The sequence below is a fragment of the Mirounga angustirostris genome, unplaced genomic scaffold, assembly GCF_029215605.1.
Source record: "Mirounga angustirostris isolate CCGP_5_RB_7025 unplaced genomic scaffold, mMirAng1.0.hap1 SCAF_7, whole genome shotgun sequence".
Taxonomy (NCBI): domain Eukaryota; kingdom Metazoa; phylum Chordata; class Mammalia; order Carnivora; family Phocidae; genus Mirounga; species Mirounga angustirostris.
In genome coordinates, this window is record NW_026991715.1 from 47,803,967 (window position 1) to 47,825,698 (window position 21,732).

The following is a 21,732-nucleotide window of genomic DNA, read 5'->3' on the forward strand; positions in this document are numbered from 1 at the left end:
GGACCTTAAAAAAACCAATAGTCTTTTAACTATTGACTTTTTGTGCATTGTATGAATTATTAATAATATTAAGTGCCTAAGCCTTTTGTTTTTATATTTATTAACTCTGCTTTTCTTCTTAGAGGGGTAGTAAAATTGCTTTAGATGGAGTAGATTGTATTTATAATAGATGGAAAACGTTAAGTTAAAGGCAGGAATTTTTAATTTTTTCCTCAACTCACTGTCTTGGCACTTTTAATCTGTTGTAGCCTTAGCTGTTCTTTTTAGTTTGGAGGTCCTGAATTTGTACATTTGATCCTCAGATTTGTGTTCCAGTCCTATTGTTCAAAATACTTAAGGAATATTTCTACTTGGATTTACACCTGCAGCTTGACTTTCCTTGGTTACCCAAGTGCAGCTGACACAGGCTGATATCCACCATCTTTCCATAGTATTCCCACATTACCTCCATTCATTTGTTCATTTGCTCCATGGATATTTATGACAAAGTCTGTTGTGGAAGGTAGACATGTTAAGTGTTAAAATCGAATGTGATTAATATGGTGGGAGAAGACCATTCTTTGCAAAGACAACCCAAAAGAAGGTCTCCGACTTCGTTGTCAGGGGTGTTAAGGAGTAAGTGGGCATTACACAACTATCCTTGTAATCTTTTTTTTTGTGTGTATGTACATGATTTTCTAAAAATGGAATTATACATACCGGTTTTTAGATAGTTTACATGCAGTGTTTTTTTTATAGTAAGGAATATATATCTACATCATTGTTTTGATTTTGAGGTTTTCTCACACAAGGTTATGTTTAAGAGGTCACCTCTGGGATTTGAGTTGTTTTTGGTCTGAGGTGTAGTGCAGTTTCAGTCAATTAACATATTCCTGTGTTTGCTATGTACCCACTATTTTAGGTACATTTTTTATAAGGAAATAAAATACTTTAATTCTGTTTTGGTCATGTTTTAAATTACAGTGTTAATATTTGTTTTATTTTTATTTCCAATTACAAGTATGTTATAAATTTTTGATAATGTTAATAAATTTTTGGTAAAAATGTGTAAAGGTCACAGAACAATTGTAATTTTCACCTTGATGATTAAGATCTTGTTGCATGTTTAGCTTGCACAGTCATTTTTATGATCTCCCACTGCTCTGCAAAACAAGGACTGCCTGTATTTGGGTTAATGTTCTGCTGCCATACTTATTTGTAAGCATAATTGTTTTGATAAGGAGGATACTTTGAAATGGTTTATTTCATAGCATGTGCTAAGAATCCAGGGGTCTTGACTCCTTAGAATCTTTGAATATATGCTTTGGCGGGTCTATTTTTTTTTTTTTTTTTTAATTGAGAAGGTGTTTATTTCAGTGTTTTGTATGTGTGTAGGTTGTGATACATGATTAGGTTTGTTTGAGTTTAATTTTTTATTTGGAAAATTTTCAAACATACCTACAGGTAGACTAGTTTAATGAGTCCCAGATATTTATTACTCAGCTTAAAAAATTAACATACTTCTACCAGGTATGCTTTCTCATATGAATTGTAGAGCTATAGATACTTAGAATATATAATCTCTGTAGTGATAAAATTTAAGTGAAGCATATAAAGTATTATCCGTACTTTAATATTGGTATAGTAATTTAACTTATGACATGTTCATTTTAATACTATGTTTTTTATTTACAGAATATTTTCACAAACCACACTCTGGATATAAATGTAAGGTGGCTTGCTGTGCTGTATTTTAAGAATGGAATTGATCGTTACTGGAGACGTGTAGCGCCTCAGTAAGTTCCGTCACTCTTCCTTTCCCAGTGTAATCCTTTCCAGATTCAGGGAGGTATAAGAACGTTCCTATTAATCTTTATTCTTTACATGGCAGGATGCATTTGTGCTTATTTCAGCACACATACTAAAATTGGAAGTGCAGGGAAGGTTAGCACGGTCCCTTTGGAGGGTGACATTCATGTTCGTGAAGCATGTGATATTTAAAAGAAAAATGTGTTAACTACTGAAGAAGTAAAGTGTTTTGCATAAGTCAATGTTCGTATTATTGCTTTTCTCCATGAGTTTTTTTATTTGGGGAGGGATATTGGGGATTTCTTGATGTCCTCTGCTTTTGAGGATATCTAATATTATGGATACAAAACAAATGCTGAGTGAATGAGTCATGTTGAAAGAAGTCTTTTTTTTTTTTCTTTTTTTTTAAGAGAAATATGAGGTTAGTTAGGAATTTGGAAAAAGGTCATTGAGAAGGAAATCCCAGGTCCTTTCTGAGCCAGCTGGATATTAATTTCCAAGTCTTTTGCATAATTTCCTTTGTGGGTGGGAATGGGGTAGTAGACATTTGTAATCTCATCAGATTCGGTTGTAATTGCTCCGTAGATGGTTAAGCGAACAGATTTCTCTTAATAGTTAATTACATGTTATATGATTGATGGAAATGCAATGTAGACATGACTCTGGAATTTCTTTGATAGAATATAGTGAACTTTGCCAAAAAAGTAACATGGTCTTTGTTCTCCAGTAGATGGCACTGTAGCTCTTTATGTTCTTATATTCGTAAGTCCTTTAAAAACCATAAACCTGTCAGAGGACTTCAAGGTGCATATAAAATATGCCCTTGAATAATATCAGAAGCAACTAGAATATTTTAAGGCTGCACTTAGGATACTGTAATGTAAAGCAAACCCTTTGTCTTATTTTAGAATTCATAAGTATTTAGTGATGAGCAATTGTGTGACTGAGTTCCTGGAACCATCACAGCAGTGCATACTTCTCTCCTGCTGTGTCCAGTTACATTTTAGATGGCTTCCAAAGTGCAGGGAGCAAAGATTAGTTACAGAATTCATTTAAATATAGCACACTTAAAACATCTGCTTGTTTGTGTTCTTGTCTAAGTTTCATCTTATGTAGTTCATGCCCCACCACTATTTTCATAGAATGAGGATTAATTTAAGCTTATATATTATTACTATATACAGTGCAACTTTAACTGGGTCCTAATTAATTAGATACTCTACAGTTTCTGCTTGGACTATAGTCTGAATTCATCTAATGATAGTATGTGCATGAAATTAAAGGTGCAGTGTTAACTTTTCTCTAGGTTAATAGCTTGTTTAACATGTACATATTTTTTTGCGTATTCACTATCTTGGTAGCTAATCATTGTATTATATTCTCTTATTGGTAGCTAATCATTGTATTATATTCTCTTAGTTAAAATTATGAAAACTCTTGAACCTGGCTTCCTGACATAGAAGAAAACTTGAATTTCAAGCTTGAAGCAAAAGATTTTGGTAGAAAACATGATTTCACGGGTACGGCACAGTTATAAAAGGATTTAAGAGATCCTTTCTCATGGGAAAGCACAGACTTGCCTTAGGCATTCATTCTTTTCACCTGAATGTTAATCTTGTTTGCTCATTTGTTTACTCGCTGTTAAGGTTTAAAGAAACTTTTACGGAAGTGTAATATAAAACATAACTGAAAAAGTGCACAAATGGTGGGTGGAGTTAGAATGTTGGTAATGTGGCCACATCCGTGTAACTACCCCATGGAACTAGGTGGAACATGACTGGCGCCCTAGAAGCCTCCCACCTGCCCCTCACAGTCACCTATCCACCCTCTCTCCAGCAGCATTTGAACATCTCTCACTATTTTGATTAGTTTTTACCTGTTTCTGAACGTCATAAAAATGGAAGTCTTATAGTATATGTTGTTTTTGTGTCTGACTTTTATTCAGGATTACACCTGTGAGATTTATCCATGTAGTTGCATGAAAAGCTCACTCTTAGCTACGAGTAAGACATTCCATTTTAGGACCATCACGTATCTATTTGTTCTGTTGATGGGCATTAAGGTTGTTCCTAGCTTTTGGCTATTAAAAATAATGCTTCTTTGAAAACTCTTTTGGGTATCATATTGCACATAAGTGTGCATTTTATTGTCATGGATGGCCGGATGTATATTCAGCTTTAGTAGATACTATCACTTGGTTTTCAAAGTGTTAGTATTTGCAGCATATCAGTGTTGGCTTTTTGCTCCACATTCTTCTAGCACGCTTGGTCTGATCTGTCATTTTGGTAGCTTTCCCATTTTTCTGATGAACTATGAGTACCTTTTTCATATACTTATTAGTCATTTGGATGTCCTGTTTTATGAAGGGCCTTCCATTTGTACATAAAAAAATGGGTTATCTTATTGATTTGTGGGACTTTGTATGTATTTTGGACGTAGGTCCTTTGTTGAAACTATGTACTGAAAATATTTCCTCCTGCTTTGTCATGTGCCCGTCAGTTTCTTATGTTTTTAGATGAAGAGAAATTCTTAATTTTAATGAGGTTCAATTTAGCTAGTTTTATATTTAATTCTTTTGGGGCCCATTTACAAAAATTTTGCTCCTTCCAAGATTATGAAAATAATCTTGGTTTTCTGCTAGAAGCTTTGTGTTATGTTTCACATCTGTCTGAAAGTGATTTCTGTGTAAGGGGTGTATGCGAAGGAGGCCAAGCAGCCGTCACTCTTGCCCTGTCTCATTTCTGTGGTTCCCGTGTCAGGGATCAGGACTTGCACCTGGAACGGTCTGTGTTTGGATTCTCTCTTTTGTCCTCTGGCCTGTCTTTGCTTTAGTTGTTATACTTCCAAAGGCTTGATGTACTCCCTATTACTTTTTTGGATTTAATTTGCAGTGTTCTAGGTTTTTGATGTGGAAGCATAGATAATTGATTTTTACTTCTTATATATGCATTTAAAACATTAGGGCTTTTCTTGTAATCTTAGCTTTAATTCAGTTTTGTTACCATTCAGTTAAAAAATATTTTAAAATTCTTTCTGTGATTTCTTTTTAGACCCATGGGTTAATTAGAAGTATATTGCTTAATTTCTGGCATGTGGGGCTTTTTAGTTATTTTTTTTGTTACTGATTTCATTCTTTGAAATGTACTGTCTTGTTTAGTTATCTCAGCATTTGGTACTTTGGTAAATGTTTTATGTGCCCTTGAGAGGAATGTGTGTTTTGCTGTTGTGGATTGTAATGTTTGATATAGGTCAGTTACGTCATATTTATCACTTAACGCTATTCACGTCTTCTCTATCCTTACTGATTTTGTTGCCACCTTTTTCATCATTTTCCGAGAGAGGTAGGTTAATCTCCAGGTATGATTATGGACTTGGCTATTTGTTCTTTACATTCTGTTTTTGCTCTCCGTATATTGAGGCTATACTACTCAGGTCATATAAGTTAAGGGTCATTATGTTTTTGTGGAATTGACCTTGTCCTCATTATGAAATGTTCCTCTTTATTTCTAGTAATGTGTTTGGGCTTCCAGTTTAGTTTGTCTGATTTTAATACAGACACATCAGCCATCTTATGGCTGCATGGTATATCTTGTTCTGCTTTTTTCTTTAAGTGTTTCTTTGTTTTTCTATTTAAAATATCCCTTGTATAAGCAGCAAGTAGTTGGGTTTTGTTTTTTATCCAATTTGATAAATGTTGTCTTTTAATTTTAGTATTATGTTGATTTACATTTGTTGTAATTAGAGATAAAGTTGGGGTTAAAGCCATCATCCCCTAGTTGTTTATCATTTGATTTCCTCCCCCCTTTTTCTTTCCCTCCTTTGGATTATTCAGGAAATTTTTTGTTACTCAGTTTTTCCCCCCCAGGGTTATTAAGACACTTTTATTACCCAAGTGATTTTTCTAGAGCTTATAATATGCATCCTTGACTTATTAGAGCCTAGCCTTATATTAGTAGTTTACTTTTTCTAGGTAACATAAGAACCTTACAATACTTTGACTCCATTTATGCCTTCCTGTCTTTTCTTTTTGTTGTGGTTGAATACTTTACAACATACTATTTTGTATTATTTTGCCAGTAGTATCCCTTTTTTTAAAAAAAATTAATTCCAGTATAGTTAAAATATAGTGTTACATTACTTTCAGGTGTATAATACAATGATTCAGCATTTCTGTACATTACTCAGTGCTCATCATGATAAGTGTACTCTTAATCCCCTTCATCTTAATCATATCACCCATTCCCCCAACCTTCTCTCCTCTAGTAACCACCAGTTTGTTCTCTATAGTTAAGACTGTTCCTTGGTTTGTCTCTCTTGTTCTGTTTTGTTTCTTAAATTACACATATGAGTGAAATCATCTGGTATTTGTCTTTCTCAGACTGGCTAATTTGGCTAAGCATTATACTCTCTGGATTCATCCATGTTGTTGTAAACGTCAAGATTTCATTCTTTTTTATGGCTGAGTAGTATCTGGTGTGTGTGTGTGTGTGTGTGTGTTTTCCACATATTTATCCAGTGTGTGTGTGTGTGTGTGTGTTTTCCACATATTTATCCAGTGTGTGTGTGTGTGTGTGTTTTCCACATATTTATCCAGTGTGCGTGTGTGTGTGTGTGTGTGTGTTTTCCACATATTTATCCAGTCATCTATCAGTAGACACTTGGGCTGCTTCTATGGCTATTATAAATAATGCTGCAGTAAACATAGGAGTGCAAATAACTTTTTGAATTAGTGTCTTTGTAGTCTTTGTGTAAAGAGCCAGTGGCAGAATTATTGCATCATATGGTAATTCTGTATTTAATTTTTTGTAGAAACACCATTCTGTTTTCTCTAGTGTTTGCACCAGTTTGCATTCCCATCAACAGTGCACAAGGGTTCCTTTTTGTCCACATTCTGGCCAACACTTGTTTCCTGTGTTCTTGATTTTAACCATTCTGACACGTATGAGAGGTGAAATCTCATTGTGGTTTTCATTTGCATTTTTCTGATGATTAGGGATATTGAGCATCTTTTCGTGTGTCTATTGGCCATCTGTGTGTTTTCTTTGGAGAAATGTCTTTTTGTGTCTTCTGCCCATGTTTTGATTGGATTATTTGTTTTTTTTAATGTGTTGAGTTGTGTAAGTTCTTTATAGATTTTGAATACTAACCCTTTATCGGATATATCATTTCCCAATATCTTCTCCCATTCAGAAAGTTGTCTTTTAGTTTTATTAATTGTTTCCTTCATTCTGCAGGAGCTTTTTGTTTTCTTGTAGTCCCAGTAGTTTTTGTTTTTGTTTACCATTCCTCAGGAGGAACATCGAGAAAAATTTTGCTATGCCCAGTGTCAGAGAAATTACTTCCTCTGCTCTATTGTGGGATTTTTATGGTTTCAGGTCTCACATTTAGGTCTTTTAGCCATTTTGAGTTTATTTTTGGGATGGTGTAAGAAAGTGGTCCAGTTTCATTCTTTTGCACGTAGCTGTCCAGTTTTCCCAGCACCATTTGTTGAAGACACTTTTTCCCATTGCACATTCCTGCCTCCTTTGTCAAAGATTAATTGACCATAGAATTGTGGGTTTCTTTCTGGGCTCTCTTTTCTATTCCATGTGTCTATTGATCTATGTGTCTCTTTTTGTGCCATTACTATACCGGTTTGATTATTACAGTTTTGTAGTGTATCTTGAAACCAAGGATTGTGATACCTCCAGTTTTGTCCTTTTTCACATATTGCTTAGGCTACTTAGAATCTTTTGTGGCTCAGAACAGATTTTAGGATTATTTGTTCTAGGTCTGTGAAAAAATGCTGTTGGTATTTTGATAGGGATTGCATTCAGTCTGTAGATTGCTTTGTTGCTTTGGGTAGTATGGACATTTTGAGAAAATTCTTTCAATCCATGAGCATGGGATATCTTTCCATTTCTTTGTGTCCTCTTCAATTTCTTTCATAAGTGTTTTATAGTTTTCATAGTACAGGTCTTTCATCTCCTTGGCTAAGTTTATTCCTAGGTATTTTATTATTCTGGTGCATTTGTAAATGGGATTTTTAAAATTTCTCTTTCTACTACTCATTATTAGTTTATAGAAATAGACCAGATTTCTGTATATTGATTTTGTATCCTGTGACTTTACTGAAATTTTTTATGAGTTCTAGTAGTTTTTTGGTGGAGTCTTTAGAGTTTTCTATGTTTAGTATCATGTCATCTGCACATAGTGAAAGTTTTACTTCCTTACCAATTTGCAGGTCTTTTATTTCTTTTTCTTGTCTGATTGTTATGGCTGGGTCTTCCAGTACTGTGTTGAATAAAATTGGTGAGAATGGATATCCTTATCTCGTTCCTGATCTTAGGGGAAAAGCTTTCAGTTTTTCACCATTGAAGATGATATTAGCTGTGGGTTTTTCATAGAAGGCCTTTATTATGTTGAGATATGTTCTCCCTGAACCTATTTTGTTGAGGGATTTTATCATGAATGAATGTTGTGCTTTGACATATGCTTCTGCATTTACTGAAAGGATAATATGGTCTTTATCTTTCTCTTATGTCATGTATCATGTTGCTTGATTTTTTTTTTTAAAGATTTTATTTATTTGACAGAGAGAGACACAGCGAGAGAGGGAACACAAGCAGGGAGTGGGAGAGGGAGAAGCAGGCTTCCCGCGGAACAAGGAGCCCCATGTGGGGCTCGATCCCAGGACCTTGGGATTATGACCTGAGCCACCCAGGTGTACCATGTTGCTTAATTTGTAAATACTGAAGCACCCTTGAATCTCAGGAATAGATCCTGCTTGAATTTGGCAAATGAATTTTTAATGTATGGTTGGATTTGGTTTGCTAATATTCTGTTGAGGCTTTTGCATCTATGTTCACCAGAGATTTTGGCCTGTAGTTCTCTTTTTTTGTAGTGTCTTTATTTGGTTTTGGTATTAGGGTAATGCTGGCCTCATAGAATGAATTTGGAAGCTTCCCTCCTCCATTTTTTGGAATAGTTTGAGAAGAATGGGTATTAATCTTTGCTGTGTTGATAGAATTCACCTATGATGCCATCTGATCCTAGACTTTTGCTTGTAGGGAGGTTTTTAATTACTGATTCAGTTTCATTCCTGACAATCAGTCTTTAAAAAATTTTGTTATTTCTTCCTGATTCAGTTTTGGGAAGTATATTTCTAGGAATTTATACATTTTTTTCTAAGTTGTCCATTTTGTTGGCATTTAATTTTTCATAATATTCTCTTTTAATATTTTGTATTTCTGTGGTGTTGGTTATTCTTGTTCACTTCTGATTTTGAGTCCTCTGTCTTTTTTTTTTTTCCTGGCTAGAGGTTTATCAGTTTTGTTGATCTTTTCAAAGAATGCACTCCTGACTTCATTGATGTGTTCTATTTTTTTTTTCCTATTTTTTTATTTTTATGTTAATCCCCATACATTACATCATTAGTTTTAGATGTAGTGTTCCATGATTCATTGTTTGTGCATAACACCCAGTGCTCCATGCAGAATGTGCCCTCCTCAATACCCACCACCAGGCTAACCCATCCTCCCACCCCCCTCCCCTCCAGAACCCTGTTTGTTTTTCAGAGTCCATCGTCTCTCATGGTTCGTCTACCCCTCCGATTTCCCCCGCTTCATACTTCCCCTCCTGCTACCTTCTTCTTCTTTTTTTTTTTCTTACCATATATTGCATTATTTGTTTCAGAGGTACAGATCTGAGATTCAACAGTCTTGCACAATTCACAGCGCTTACCAGAGCACATACCCTCCCCAGTGTCTATCACCCAGTCACCCCATCCCTCCCACCCCACCCCCCACTCCAGCAACCCTCAGTTTGTTTCCTGCAATTAAGAATTCCTCATATCAGTGAGATCATATGATACATGTCTTTCTCTGTTTGACTTATTTCACTCAACATAATACCCTCCAGTTCCATCCACGTCGTTGCAAATGGCAAGATCTCATTCCTTTTGATGGCTGCATAATATTCCATTGTATATATATACCACGTCTTCTTTATCCATTCATCTGTCGATGGACATCTTGGCTCTTTCCACAGTTTGGCTATTGTGGACATTGCTGCTATAAACATCGGGGTGCACGTACCCCTTCGGATCCCTACTTCTGTATCTTTGGGGTAAATGCCCAGTAGTGCAATTGCTGGATCATATGGTAGCTCTATTTTCAACTTTTTGAGGAACCTCCATACAGTTTTCCAGAGTGGCTGCACCAGCTTGCATTCCCACCAACAGTGTAGGAGGGTTCCCCTTTCTCCACATCCCCGCCAACATCTGTCGTTTCCTGACTTGTTAATTGTAGCCATTCTGACTGGTGTGAGGTGGTATCTCATTGAGGTTTTGATTTGGATTTCCCTGATGCCGAGCGATATTGAGCACTTTTTCATGTGTCTTTTGGCCATTTGGATGTCTTCTTTGGAAAAATGTCTGTTCATGTCTTCTGCCCATTTCTTGATTGGATTCTTTGTTCTTTGGGTGTTGAGTTTGATGAGTTCTTTATAGATTTTGGATACTAGCCCTTTATCTGATATGTCATTTGCAAATATCTTCTCCCATTCTGTCGGTTGTCTTTTGGTTTTGTTGACTGTTTCCTTTGCTTTGCAAAAGCTTTTTATCTTGATGAAGTCCCAAGAGTTCATTTTTGCCCTTGCTTCCCTTGCCTTTGGCGATGTTTCTAGGAAGAAGTTGCTTCGGCTGAGGTCAGAGAGGTTGCTGCCTGTGTTCTCCTTTAGGATTTTGATGGACTCCTGTCTCACATTGAGGTCTTTCAACCATTTGGAGTCTATTTTTGTGTGTGGTGTAAGGAAATGGTCCAGTTTCATTCTTCTGCATGTGGCTGTCCAATTTTCCCAACACCATTTGTTGAAGAGACTGTCTTTTTTCCATTGGACATTCTTTCCTGCTTTGTCAAAGATGAGTTGACCATAGAGTTGCGGGTCCATTTCTGGGCTCTCTATTCTGTTCCATTGATCTATGTGTCTGTTTTTGTGCCAGTACCATGCTGTCTTGATGATGACAGCTTTGTAATAGAGCTGGAAGTCCGGAATTGTGATGCCGCTGGCTTTGCTTTTCTTTTTCAACATTCCTCTGGCTATGCGGGGTCTTCTCTGGTTCCATACAAATTTTAGGATGATTTGTTCCATTTCTTTGAAAAAAGTGGATGGTATTTTGATGGGGATTGCATTGAATGTGTAGATTGCTCTAGGTAGCATTGACATCTTCACCATATTTGTTCTTCCAATCCATGAGCATGGAACGTTTTTCCATTTCTTTGTGTCTTCCTCAATTTCTTTCATGAGTATTTTATAGTTTTCTGAGTACAGATCCTTTGTCTCTTTGGTTAGATTTATTCCTAGGTATCTTATGGTTTTGGGTGCAATTGTAAATGGGATCGACTCCTTAATTTCTCTTTCTTCTGTCTTGTTGTTGGTGTATAGGAATGCCACTGACTTCTGTGCATTGATTTTATATCCTGCCACTTTACTGAATTCCTGTATGAGTTCTAGCAGATTTGGGGTGGAGTCTTTGGGGATTTCCACATCTCTTCCTCGTCTCTTATTACAGTCTTTGGTTTAAAATCTAATTTGTCTGATAGAAGGATTGCCACCCCAGCTTTCTTTTGGTGTCCATTAGCATGGTAAATGGTTTTCTACCCCCTCACTTTCAATCTGGGGGTGTCTTTGGTTCTAAAATGAGTCTCTTGCAGACAGCATATTGATGGGTCTTGTTTTTTAATCCAGTCTGATAGCCTGTGTCTTTTGATTGGGGAATTTAGCCCATTTACATTCAGGGTAACTATTGAAAGATAGGAATTTAGTGCCATTGTATTGTCTGTAAGGTGACTGTTACCGTATATTGTCTGTGTTCCTTTCTGGTCTATGTTGCTTTTAGGCTCTCTCTTTGCTTAGAGGACCCCTTTCAAGATTTCCTGTAGGGCCGGTTTTGTGTTTGCAAATTCCTTTAGTTTTTGTTTGTCCTGGAAGCTTTTTATCTCTCCTTCAATTTTCAATGACAGCCTAGCTGGATATAGTATTCTTGGCTGCATATTTTTCTCATTTAGTGCTCTGAATATATCCTGCCAGTCCTTTCTGGCCTGCCAGGTCTCTGTGGATAGGTCTGTTGCCAATCTAATGTTTTTACCCTTGTAGGTTACATATCTCTTCTCCCGAGCTGCTTTCAGGATTTTCTCTTTGTCTATGAGACTCGTAAGTTTTACTATTGGATGTCGGGGTGTTGACCTATTTTTATTGATTTTGAGAGGGGTTCTCTGTGCTTCCTGGGTTTTCATGCCTGTTTCCTTCCCCAAATTAGGGAAGTTCTCTGCTATAATTTGCTCCATTATACCTTCTGGCCCTCTCTCTCTTTCTTCTTCTTCTGGGATTCCAATTATTCTAATGTTGTTTCATTTTATGGTATAGCTTATCTCTCGAATTCTGCCCTCGTGATCCAGTAGTTGTTTATCTCTCTTTTTCTCAGCTTCTTTATTTTCCAGCATTTCATCTTCTATATTACTGATTCTCTCTTCTGCCTCATTTATTCTAGCAGTTAGCGCCCCCATTTTTTATTGCACCTCATTAATAGCCTTTTTGATTTCTACTTGGTTGGATTTTAGTTCTTTTACTTCTCCAGAAAGGGTTTCTCTAATAACTTCCATGCTTTTTTCAAGCCCAGCTAGTATCTTTAAAGTGATGATTCTGAACTCTAGATCTGACATCGTACTAATGTCCGTATTGAGTAGGTCCCTGGCAGTCGGTACTACCTCTTGTTCTTTTTGTTGAGGTGATTTTTTCCGTCTTGTCATTTTGTGCAGAGGAGAATAGATTAATGAGAGAACAAAATGCTAGCAGAGTAACAACGTCCCCAGAAAATATACTCTAAACAAATCAGAAAAGACCTGAAGCAGTGGGAAAAGAAAGGGAAAGAGAGAAAAAAGAGAAAGAAAAAAAAGAAAAAGATAAAGATAAAAACAAAAACAAACAAAACAAAACAACAACAGCAACAAAAAACCAGAATGTGATCAAATATGATCAGTCTGGTATATAGATCAGTGCCACACACTAGATTTGGGGTGTATTTTGGTCTTTTAGAAGAAAGTGCCTCCCAAAATTTTAAAGAAAGAAAAACTTATATATGTACAAAAATAAGGGTTGATATGATGAAGGGATGGAATATGACTGTAAAGATGGAAATTATAAAAAATTTTATAAAAGGAATTGATAAGAAGTTGTTTGAAAAAAGAAGAGGATTTAAAAAAAGAAAAAAAAAAGGGAGAGGATGTGATCAGGCAGGGGAATAGAAAACACCATATAATAGAGATTTAGGGTATATTTTAATCTGTTAGAAGAAACTATCTCAAAATTTTAAAGAGAGAACAACTTATATATATAAGCCAAAAATACGGGTAACTACTATGAAGGGATAGAATATGACTCTAAAAATGAAAAATAAAAATGTTTTTTTTTAAAGAAAGGGATTGATAAGATGTTGGTTGAAAAAGGGAAAAAGAAGGGATAGAATATGACTCTAAAAATGAAAAATAAAAATGTTTTTTTTTAAAGAAAGGGATTGATAAGATGTTGGTTGAAAAAGGGAAAAAGAAAAATTCAAAAAGAAAAAAAAAACAGTTAAAAAATAATTAACTTTGAAAGACTAAAGAATCATGGTAAAAAAGCCTTGAATTCTATGTGCAGTAGTCCCCTAGCGCTGGAGTTCTGCCGTTCTCATTGATCGGTAAACTTGGTCTTGGCTGGCTGTTCTCGCTGATCTTCTGGGGGAGGGGCCTGTTGCCGTGGTTCCCAAATGTCTTTGCCGGAGGCGGAATTGCCCCGCCCTTGCCCCCTCCCGGCTAAGTAATCTGCTCGGGTTTGCTCTCCGGGGCTTTTGTTCCCTGCGAGCTTTCCGTATAGCTTTGGAGGCAGAGAGTGAAAATGGCGGCCTCCCAATCTCTGCGCCGGAGGAGCCGAGAACTCGGGGCCCCGCTTCTCAGTGAGCCCCCAGAGAAAAGCCGTCAGTCACTCCCGTCTCCCCGGTCTCCGGCCGCACTCCGTGCTCACCCGGCCTGTGACTGCGCGTTTCTATCTCTGGCACCCGACCCCGGGTGGAGTCTCCAAACCCAGCAGATCCCTGCGGTGGGCTCCCGCGCTGCTCCCCCCGGGGGAGGAAGGTGAGTCTCCCCGGATCTGCCGCTTGTTGGGTCCCTGCTGGAGGAGCAGGGGCCCGACTGTGCCACGGATCACGGTTTATGGCCACCCCAAGCTGAGAGCCCGCGCCTGGGCTCCGCCTCTGCAGCCGGCTTCCCTGCTCCGATCCCTGGGAGCTCTGCCACACTCAGGCACCCCTGGTCTTTCTGTGACCCCGAGGGTCCTGAGACCACACTGTCCCGGAGGGTTCCACCCCCGCTTAGCCACCAGAGTGACGTCCCTCAGCGGAGCAGACTTTTAAAAGTTCCGATTTTGTGCTCCGCGGCTCTATCACTTGCCAGAAGCGGCCGACGGAGGCCCCTCCCCCGCCGTCTATCCTCCCGAATATCGCCTCGGATTCACTTCTCTGCACGTCCTACCTTCCAGAAAGTGGTCACTTTTCTGTTCAGAGTTGTTGCTCTTCTTTTCTTCGATCTCCTGTTGAGTTTGTAGGTGTTCAGAATGGTTTTGATCCCTGTCCAGCTGAATTCCTGAGAGGAGACGAAATCCAGGTCTCCTACTCCTCCGCCATCTTGCTCCGCCCCCTATGTTCTATTTTTTTTTTAGTTCTGTTTCATTTATTTCTGCTCCAATCTTTATTATTTCCTTCCTTCTACTCATTGGGGTTTTTTGTTTGTTTGTTTTCTAGCTCTTTTAGATGTAAGGTTAGGTTGCTTATTTGAGACTTTTCTGGCTTCTTGGAAGTAGGCCTGTGTGACTATAAACTTCCCTCCTAGAACAGCTTTTGCTGCATCCCAGAGATTTTGGACCATTGTGTTTTCATTTTCATGTCTGTGTATTTTTTTATTTCTTAATTTCTTGGTTGACCCATTCATTGTTTAGTAGTATGTTATTTAACTTCCCTGTTATTTGTGTTCTTTCTAGATTTCTTCTTGTGATTGATTTCTAGTTCCATAGCATTGTGCTCAGAAAGGATGCCTGGTATGACTTCAGTATTTTTTAATTTGTTGAGCTTCTTTTGTGGCCTCGTAGGTGATCTGTTCTGAAGATCATGTTGCATGTGCACTTGAAAAGAATGTGTATTCTGCTGCTTTAGGATGGAATGTTCAGAATATATCTGTTAAGTCTATTTGGTCCAATGTCTCATATAGAGTCACTGTTGCCTTGTTGATTTTCTGTTTGGGTGATCTGTACATTGATGTAATTGGAGTGTTAAAGTCCCTTACTGTTAATTGTATTACTGTCAGTTACTTCCTTTATGTTAGTTATTAGCTGCTTTAAGTATTTCGGTGCTCCCATGTTGGCATAAATATTTACAATTGTTAAATCTTTTTTTTTTTTAATTTTGTTTATTTATTTGAGAGAGAGAGCATGAGAGTGAGAGAGAGAGAGCTTGAGAGAGAAAGCATGAGCTGGGGGTGGGTGGCAGAGGAAGAGGGAGAGAGAGAAGCAGACTCCCTGCTGAGCAGGGAGCCCAGTGCAGGGCTCGATCCCAGGACCCCTATACGATGACCTGGGCTGGACACAGACATTTAACTGACTGAGCCACCCAAGCCCCCCTTGTTATATCTTCTTGTTGTATTGTTCACTTTATGATTGTAAAGTGTCCTTTGTCTCTTATTACAGGGTTTGTTTTAGAGTCTTTCTTGTCTGATACAAGTATTGCTACCCCAGCTTTCTTTTGACAACCGTTTGCATGATAAATGCTTTTCCATCCCTTTACTTTCAAGTGTGTTTTCAGGTCTGAAATGAGTCTCTGGAAGGCAGCATGTAGATGGGTCTTACTTTTTTATCCATCTGTCACCCCATGTCTTTTGATTATGGAATGTGTAGTCCATTTGCATTTAAAGTAATTATTGATAGGTATGTACTTATTGCCATTTTGTTACTTGTTTTATAGTTGTTTTTGTAGTTCTTCTCTGTTCCTTTCTTTTGCTTTTTTCTCTCATGGTTTGCTGGCTTTCTTTAGTGATAATACTTGTTTTCTTTCTCTTTATTTTATGCATGTGTATTACCATTTTATGATTCGTGGTTACCATTAGATTTATATATGATATCTTTTGCATATAGCAGTCTATCTTAAGTTGATGGTTGCTAAAGTTTGAACCCATTCTTGATTTACTACTCTGCTCTCTAGGTTTTAGGTATTTGGTGTCATGTTACATCCTTTTATTTTGTGAGTCCTTTGACTGATATTTATAGATATACTTAATTTTACTGCTTTTTTCTGTCGTACTTTTACTCCTACTTACAGTCTTTCTTTTTTACTCAGAGTCCCTTTTAACATTTCTTGTAGGGCTGATTTAGTGGTCATGAATTCCTTTGTCTGGGAAACTCTTTATCTGTCCTATTCTGAGTGACAGCCTTACTGGATAGAGTGTTCTTGGTTGCAGTTTTTTTTTTCCTTTCAGCATTTTGAATATATCCTGCCACTTTCTCTGGCCTGCAGAGAAAAGTGTACTTACCTTGTACGTAATTGTTTTCTTTTTTCTTGCTGATTTTACACATCTCTCATCACTGCTTTTTGCCATTTCAATTAGCATTTGTCTTGATGTGGACCTTTTTGGGTCATTTCTTCTGGGAGCCCGCTGTGCCTCCTGGATCTGGATATCTCTTTCCCTAGATTTGGGAAGTTTTCAGCTATTACTTCTTCAAGTACATTTTCTGCCCCCTTTTCTCTCTCTTCTCTTTCTGGGATTCCTATAATGTGAGTGTTACTATGCTTGCTGGTGTCAATGAATTCCCTTAGTCATTTTCATTTAAAAATTTTTTTCTTCTCTCCTGTTCACCTTGATTGCTTTTCATTACTCTTCTCCAGGTTGCTGATCCATTCTTCTGTTTCCTCTAGTCTACTATTTATTCCATCTAGTGAATTTTTACTTTAATTTATTGAGTTCTTCATCTCTGCTTGGTTCTTTTTTATGTTTTCTATCTCCTTGTTAAGAGTCTCACTGAAGTCCTCCACTCTTATCAAGTCCATTGAGTAGCTGTGATCATTACCTTAAGCTATCAGGCATATTACTTATCTCCATTTTGTTTAGCTCTCTTGCTGTGATTTTGCCCTGTTTTTTCAGTTGGGACACATTCCTCTGTCTCCTCATTTTGTTAACTCTCTGTGTCTCTTTCTGTGTGTTAGGAAAGTCAGCCACCCCTCCTGCTTTTGAAAATAGTGGCCTTTTGAAGAAGAGATTCTGTATTGCCCTTTAGTACAATTTCTCGTTCACCGGAACCTGGCACCTCAGTGGTGTCTCCGATGTGTGTTGCATACATTCTCCTGTTGTGACTGAGCTGTGTTTGCCTTCAGTTCAGTCACCTGCAGTGGTTCTATTTGCATGTTGTGGACAGGGTTTGGTATCTTTGTATTTAGTGGGCCAATATGGGGCTGCCTTGGGCTTGAGTTGAGGTAGACCAGGCATTTGTCAGAGATTTGGTAGCACCAAACTTCAGGATGCTCTTCCTGGGTTTCCTCTGTGAAGCTTTTGTTGCTAGGTGGGGCCCACAATCAGAGCAGATGTCTGCCCCCAATCTAGTGCTGCGCTACATTCAGACTGGTGTGTGTGGTTATCTTCTCCGCTACTTGGGGGAGGAGTCTCTTTGTTCTAGTTCTGTGAAAAATGTTGTTGGGATTTTGAAGAGAAGTGCATTCAGTGTGTAGATTGCTTTGGGTAGTATAGACATTTTAAGAATATTTATTCTTCCAGTCCATGAGCATGGAATGTCTTTCTATTTCTTTGTGTCATCTTGAGTTTCTTTCATCAATGTTTTGTAGTTTTCAAAGTACCAATCTTTCATCTCTTTGGTTAAGTTTATTCCTAGCTATCTTATTATTTGGGAAGCAGTTGTACATGAGATTGTTTTCTTAATTTCTCTTTCTGCTGCTTCATTCTTGGTGTATAGAAATGCAACAGATTTCTGTACGTTGATTTTGTATCCTGCGATCTTACTGAATTCATTTATCGCTTCTAGTAGTTTTTTGGATGAGGCTTTTGGGTTTTCTGTATATATTATGTCATCTGCAAAGAGTGAAAGTTTTACCTTTTCTTTACCAATTTGGAAGTCTTTTATATCTTTTTTTTTCTTCTGATTGTTCTAGGTAGGACTTCCAGTACTGTGTTGAAAAAAAGTGGTGAGAGTGGACATCTATGTCTTGTTTCTGACTTTAGAGGAAAAGCTGTTAATTTTTCCCCATTAACAATGATGTTAGTTGTGGGTTTTTCATAGATAGCCCTTATTTTGTTGAGGTATGTTCTCTCTCATTCTGTTTTGTTGAGGGTTTTTGGCATGAATGGATGTTGTACTTTGTCAACTGGTTTTCCTGCATCTATTGAAATGATGGAAGGGTTCTTATCCTTTCTCCTAGTGATGTGATGTATTACATTGGTTGATCTGCGCATATGGAACCACTCTGGCAACCCAGGGATAAATCCTACTTGATAGTGGTGAATGTTTTTCTTAATGTATTGTTGAATTTGGTTTATTGAAATTTTTTGCATCCATGTTCATCAGGGATATTGGCCTGTAGTTCTGTTTTTTTGTAGTGTCTTTATCTGGTTTTGTTGCCAAACAAATTCTGGCCTCATAGAATGAATTTGGAAGTGTTCTTCCTTTTCTGTCTTTTAGAATAGTTTAAGAAGAATAGGTGTTAACTCTTCTTTAAATCTTTGGTAGAATTTGCCTATGAAACCACCTGGTCCTGGTCTTTGTTGGGAGGTTTTTTTATTGCTGACTCAATTTCTTTGCTGGTTATTGGTCTGTTCAAATTTTGTATTTCCTCCTTTTCAGTTTTGGTACTTTATGTATTTCTAGGAATTTATCCATTTCTTCTATGTTGTCCAATTTTGGGGCATCTAACTTTTAATATATTCTCTTATGATTGTGTTTCTGTGGGTTGATTGTTATTGCTCTTCTCTCATTTGTGATTTTCTTTATTTGAGTCCTTTTCTCTCTTGATAAGTCTGGCTAGAGGCTTATCAATTTTATTAATTTTTTTCAAAGAACCAGCTCCTGGTTTCATTGATCTGTTCTATTGCTTTTTTTTTTTCTTTTTTTTAAGATTTTATTTATGTGTCAGAGAGAGTGAGTGCGCACAAGCTGGGGGAGCGGCAGGCAGAGCAGGCAGAGGGAAAAGCAGGCTCCCTGCTGAGCAAGGAGCCCGATGCAGGACTCAATCCCAGGACCCTAGCTAGGATCATGACCTGAGCTGAAGGCAGACATTTAACTGACTGAGCCACCCAGGCATCCCTTTTTTTTTCTTTTTTAGTTTCTGTATCAGTTATTTCTGCTCTAATCTTTATCATTTCCTTTTTACTGCTGGTTTTGTTTTGCTTGTTCTTTTTCTAGTTCTTTTAGGTTTAAGGTCAAGTTGTTTATCTGAGATTTTTCTTGCTTCTTGAGGTAGTTTTGAATTGCTATAAATTTCACTCTTAAAACCATTTTTGCTGTATCCCAGAGGTTTTGGACCAACGTGTTTTCTTTATTTCATTTGTTTCCACATACTTCTTTATTTCTTCTTTTATTTCCTGGTTGAGCCATTCACTGTTTAGTAGCATGTTATTTAACCTCCATGTATTTGTGGTCCTTCCAGAATTTTTCTTGTGATTGACTTCTAGTTTCATATCATTATGTTCAAATAATATGTGTGCTATGATTGCAATCTTCATGTATTTGTTGAGGTTTGTTTTGTGGACCAATATGTGATCTATTCTGGAGAATGTCCTGTGTGCACTTGAAAAGAATGTGTATTCTCAGGGCACCTGGGTGGCTCAGTCGTTAAACATCTGCCTTCGGCTCAGGTCATGATCCCAGGGTCCTGGGATCGAGCCCCATGTCGGGCTCCCTGCCTCCACAGGAAGCCTGCTTCTCCCCCTCCCACTCCCCCTGCTTGTGTTCCCTCTCTCGCTGTCAAATAAATAAATAAAATCTTTAAAAACAAACAACCTCCCTTAAAAAAAAAGAATGTCTATTCTCTTGTTTTAAAGATCATTTATTTATTTGAGAGAGAGAGCACAAGCAGGGGGAGGGGCAAAGGGAGAGGGAGAAGCAGGTTCCTTGCTGAGCAGGGAGCCTGATGCAGGGCTGGATCCCAGGCCTCTGGGATCATGACCTGGGCCGATGGCAGACACTTAAACAACTGAGCCATCCAGGCGCCCCATATTCTGTTTTAGGATAGAATGTTCTGAAGATGTCTGTTAAATCCCTCTGTTCCAGTGTGTCATTCAAAGTCATTGTTTCCTTGCTGATGTTCTGTTAACATGATCTATCCATAGATATAAGTGGGATATTAAATTCCCTTACTATTGTATTATTATCTATTAGTTCCTTTATGTTTGTTATTAACTGTTTTATGTATTTAGGTGCTTGTATGTTGGGTGCATAAATATTTGCGATAGCTATATCTCTTGTTTGATTGTTCCCTTTATTATTATATAGTGTCCCTCTTTGTCTCTTGGTTCATTTTTTGTTTTTAAGTTTATTTTTTCTGATATAAATATTGCTACTCTGGCTTTCTTTTGACATTCATTTGTATGATAGATATTTCTCCATCCCCTCACTTTCAATGGTGGGAGTCCGTTTGGAGTAGTTCTGGGCCCATTTGGGGCTGCTTGCTCACTGCTAGGCTTGTAGCACTGCTTTGGATGGGCTTTAGCCAAGTGCATATTGGAGGGGCAGGTACTCAGGAGAATACCAGGGTGGGGCATGCTCTTAGCAGGTTAGGTGGGGAATGTTGGTGCTGACTGGTTCCAGCATTTGTCTCCTTATCTAGGCTGGGGTTGGGAGGGGAATGGTGCCTGCCAGCTCTTTTGTTTTCATAGACGTCTCCCAAAGTTCCCTGCCTCTCCATCACAGGCTTTGTGATGAGTAAACAAAAATCTCTTTCCCAGGCACTGTAGATGTTTTTCAAATTGCTGCTTCTGTGCTGTATCTCAGCAGGGCTATTTGTTGTGCTTTCTCTTTAAGGGCAGGGACTCCCACCTTCCCAGCTTTCCCAGGGCCTAGTCCACTGATTTGTAATGTTCCAGGTGATAAGTTCCACTGGTCATTAGGCCTCATTGGTTTTCAAGAGTTATGGGGATTGATCCTCCCTGTGTGTGTCCCCCATGCCTGGGGTTTGCTTCTCTTCCCTCTCTGCACCGGTCTCATCCCTCCCTCCCTTGGACAGTCTTGCAGGTCCGTTTTGCTCCTAACCATCTCTTTTCCCTTCCTACCCTCTTGAGTATTGCCTGTTCTCTACATTTAGTTGTGGAATCTGTTCTGCCAGTCTTCAGGTTGTGTCCTGTGTTACTTACCCAGATGTGGGTATTACATAGTTGTGTGCATGGGAAGGTAAGCTTAGGATCCTCCTCCTCTGCCATCTTCCCCTGAAAAACCAGCAGTATTTCTTTTTTTTTCTTTTTTAAGATTTTATTTATTTATTTGACAGACAGAGACACAGCAAGAGAGGGAACACAAGCGGGGGGTAGTGGGAGAGGGAGAAGCAGGCTTCCCGCCGAGCAGGGAGCCTGATGCGAGCAGGGGGCTCGATGCGGGGCTCAATCCCAGGACCCCGGGATCATGACCTGAGCCGAAGGCAGACGCTTAACGACTGAGCCACCCAGGTGCCCCAGCAGTAGTATTTCTTTAAATTTATCTTCCTAGAGTTCCTCATTTCTTTCATTGGTATTGGGCTTCCATCTGGATCGGATCCATTTGTCTTCTGCCAAAGAATTGCCTTTAGTACAATTTAGAACACCCTTGAAACTAGAAGTCCATTTTTTCTTTCCCTTTCTCTCTCTTTTTCTACCTTTTTTTTTTTTTTTTAAGTAAGTTCTACACCCATTG

At 38.1% G+C, this 21,732-nt stretch overlaps 1 protein-coding gene and 1 pseudogene across 10 annotated transcripts in view; both read left to right on the forward strand.

Annotated features, from left to right (window-relative positions):
* Positions 1-21,732, forward strand: part of IPO11 (importin 11) — a 208,025-nt gene that overhangs the window by 20,594 nt on the left and 165,699 nt on the right. For 9 of the 10 annotated variants that reach the window (XR_010413081.1, XR_010413079.1, XR_010413082.1 and 6 more), the window contains exon 3: positions 1,675-1,775. Coding sequence is in view for 5 of the 10 variants with exons in the window: in XM_064596162.1 (XP_064452232.1) it covers positions 1,675-1,775 (101 nt within the window). In the remaining 5 variants the exon portion in view is untranslated. Of the gene's footprint in view, positions 1-1,668; positions 1,776-3,207; positions 3,309-21,732 lie in introns of those variants that run through there. The other variant, XM_064596164.1, reaches the window with a different exon arrangement.
* Positions 1,880-1,980, forward strand: LOC123836663 (U6 spliceosomal RNA; annotated as a pseudogene).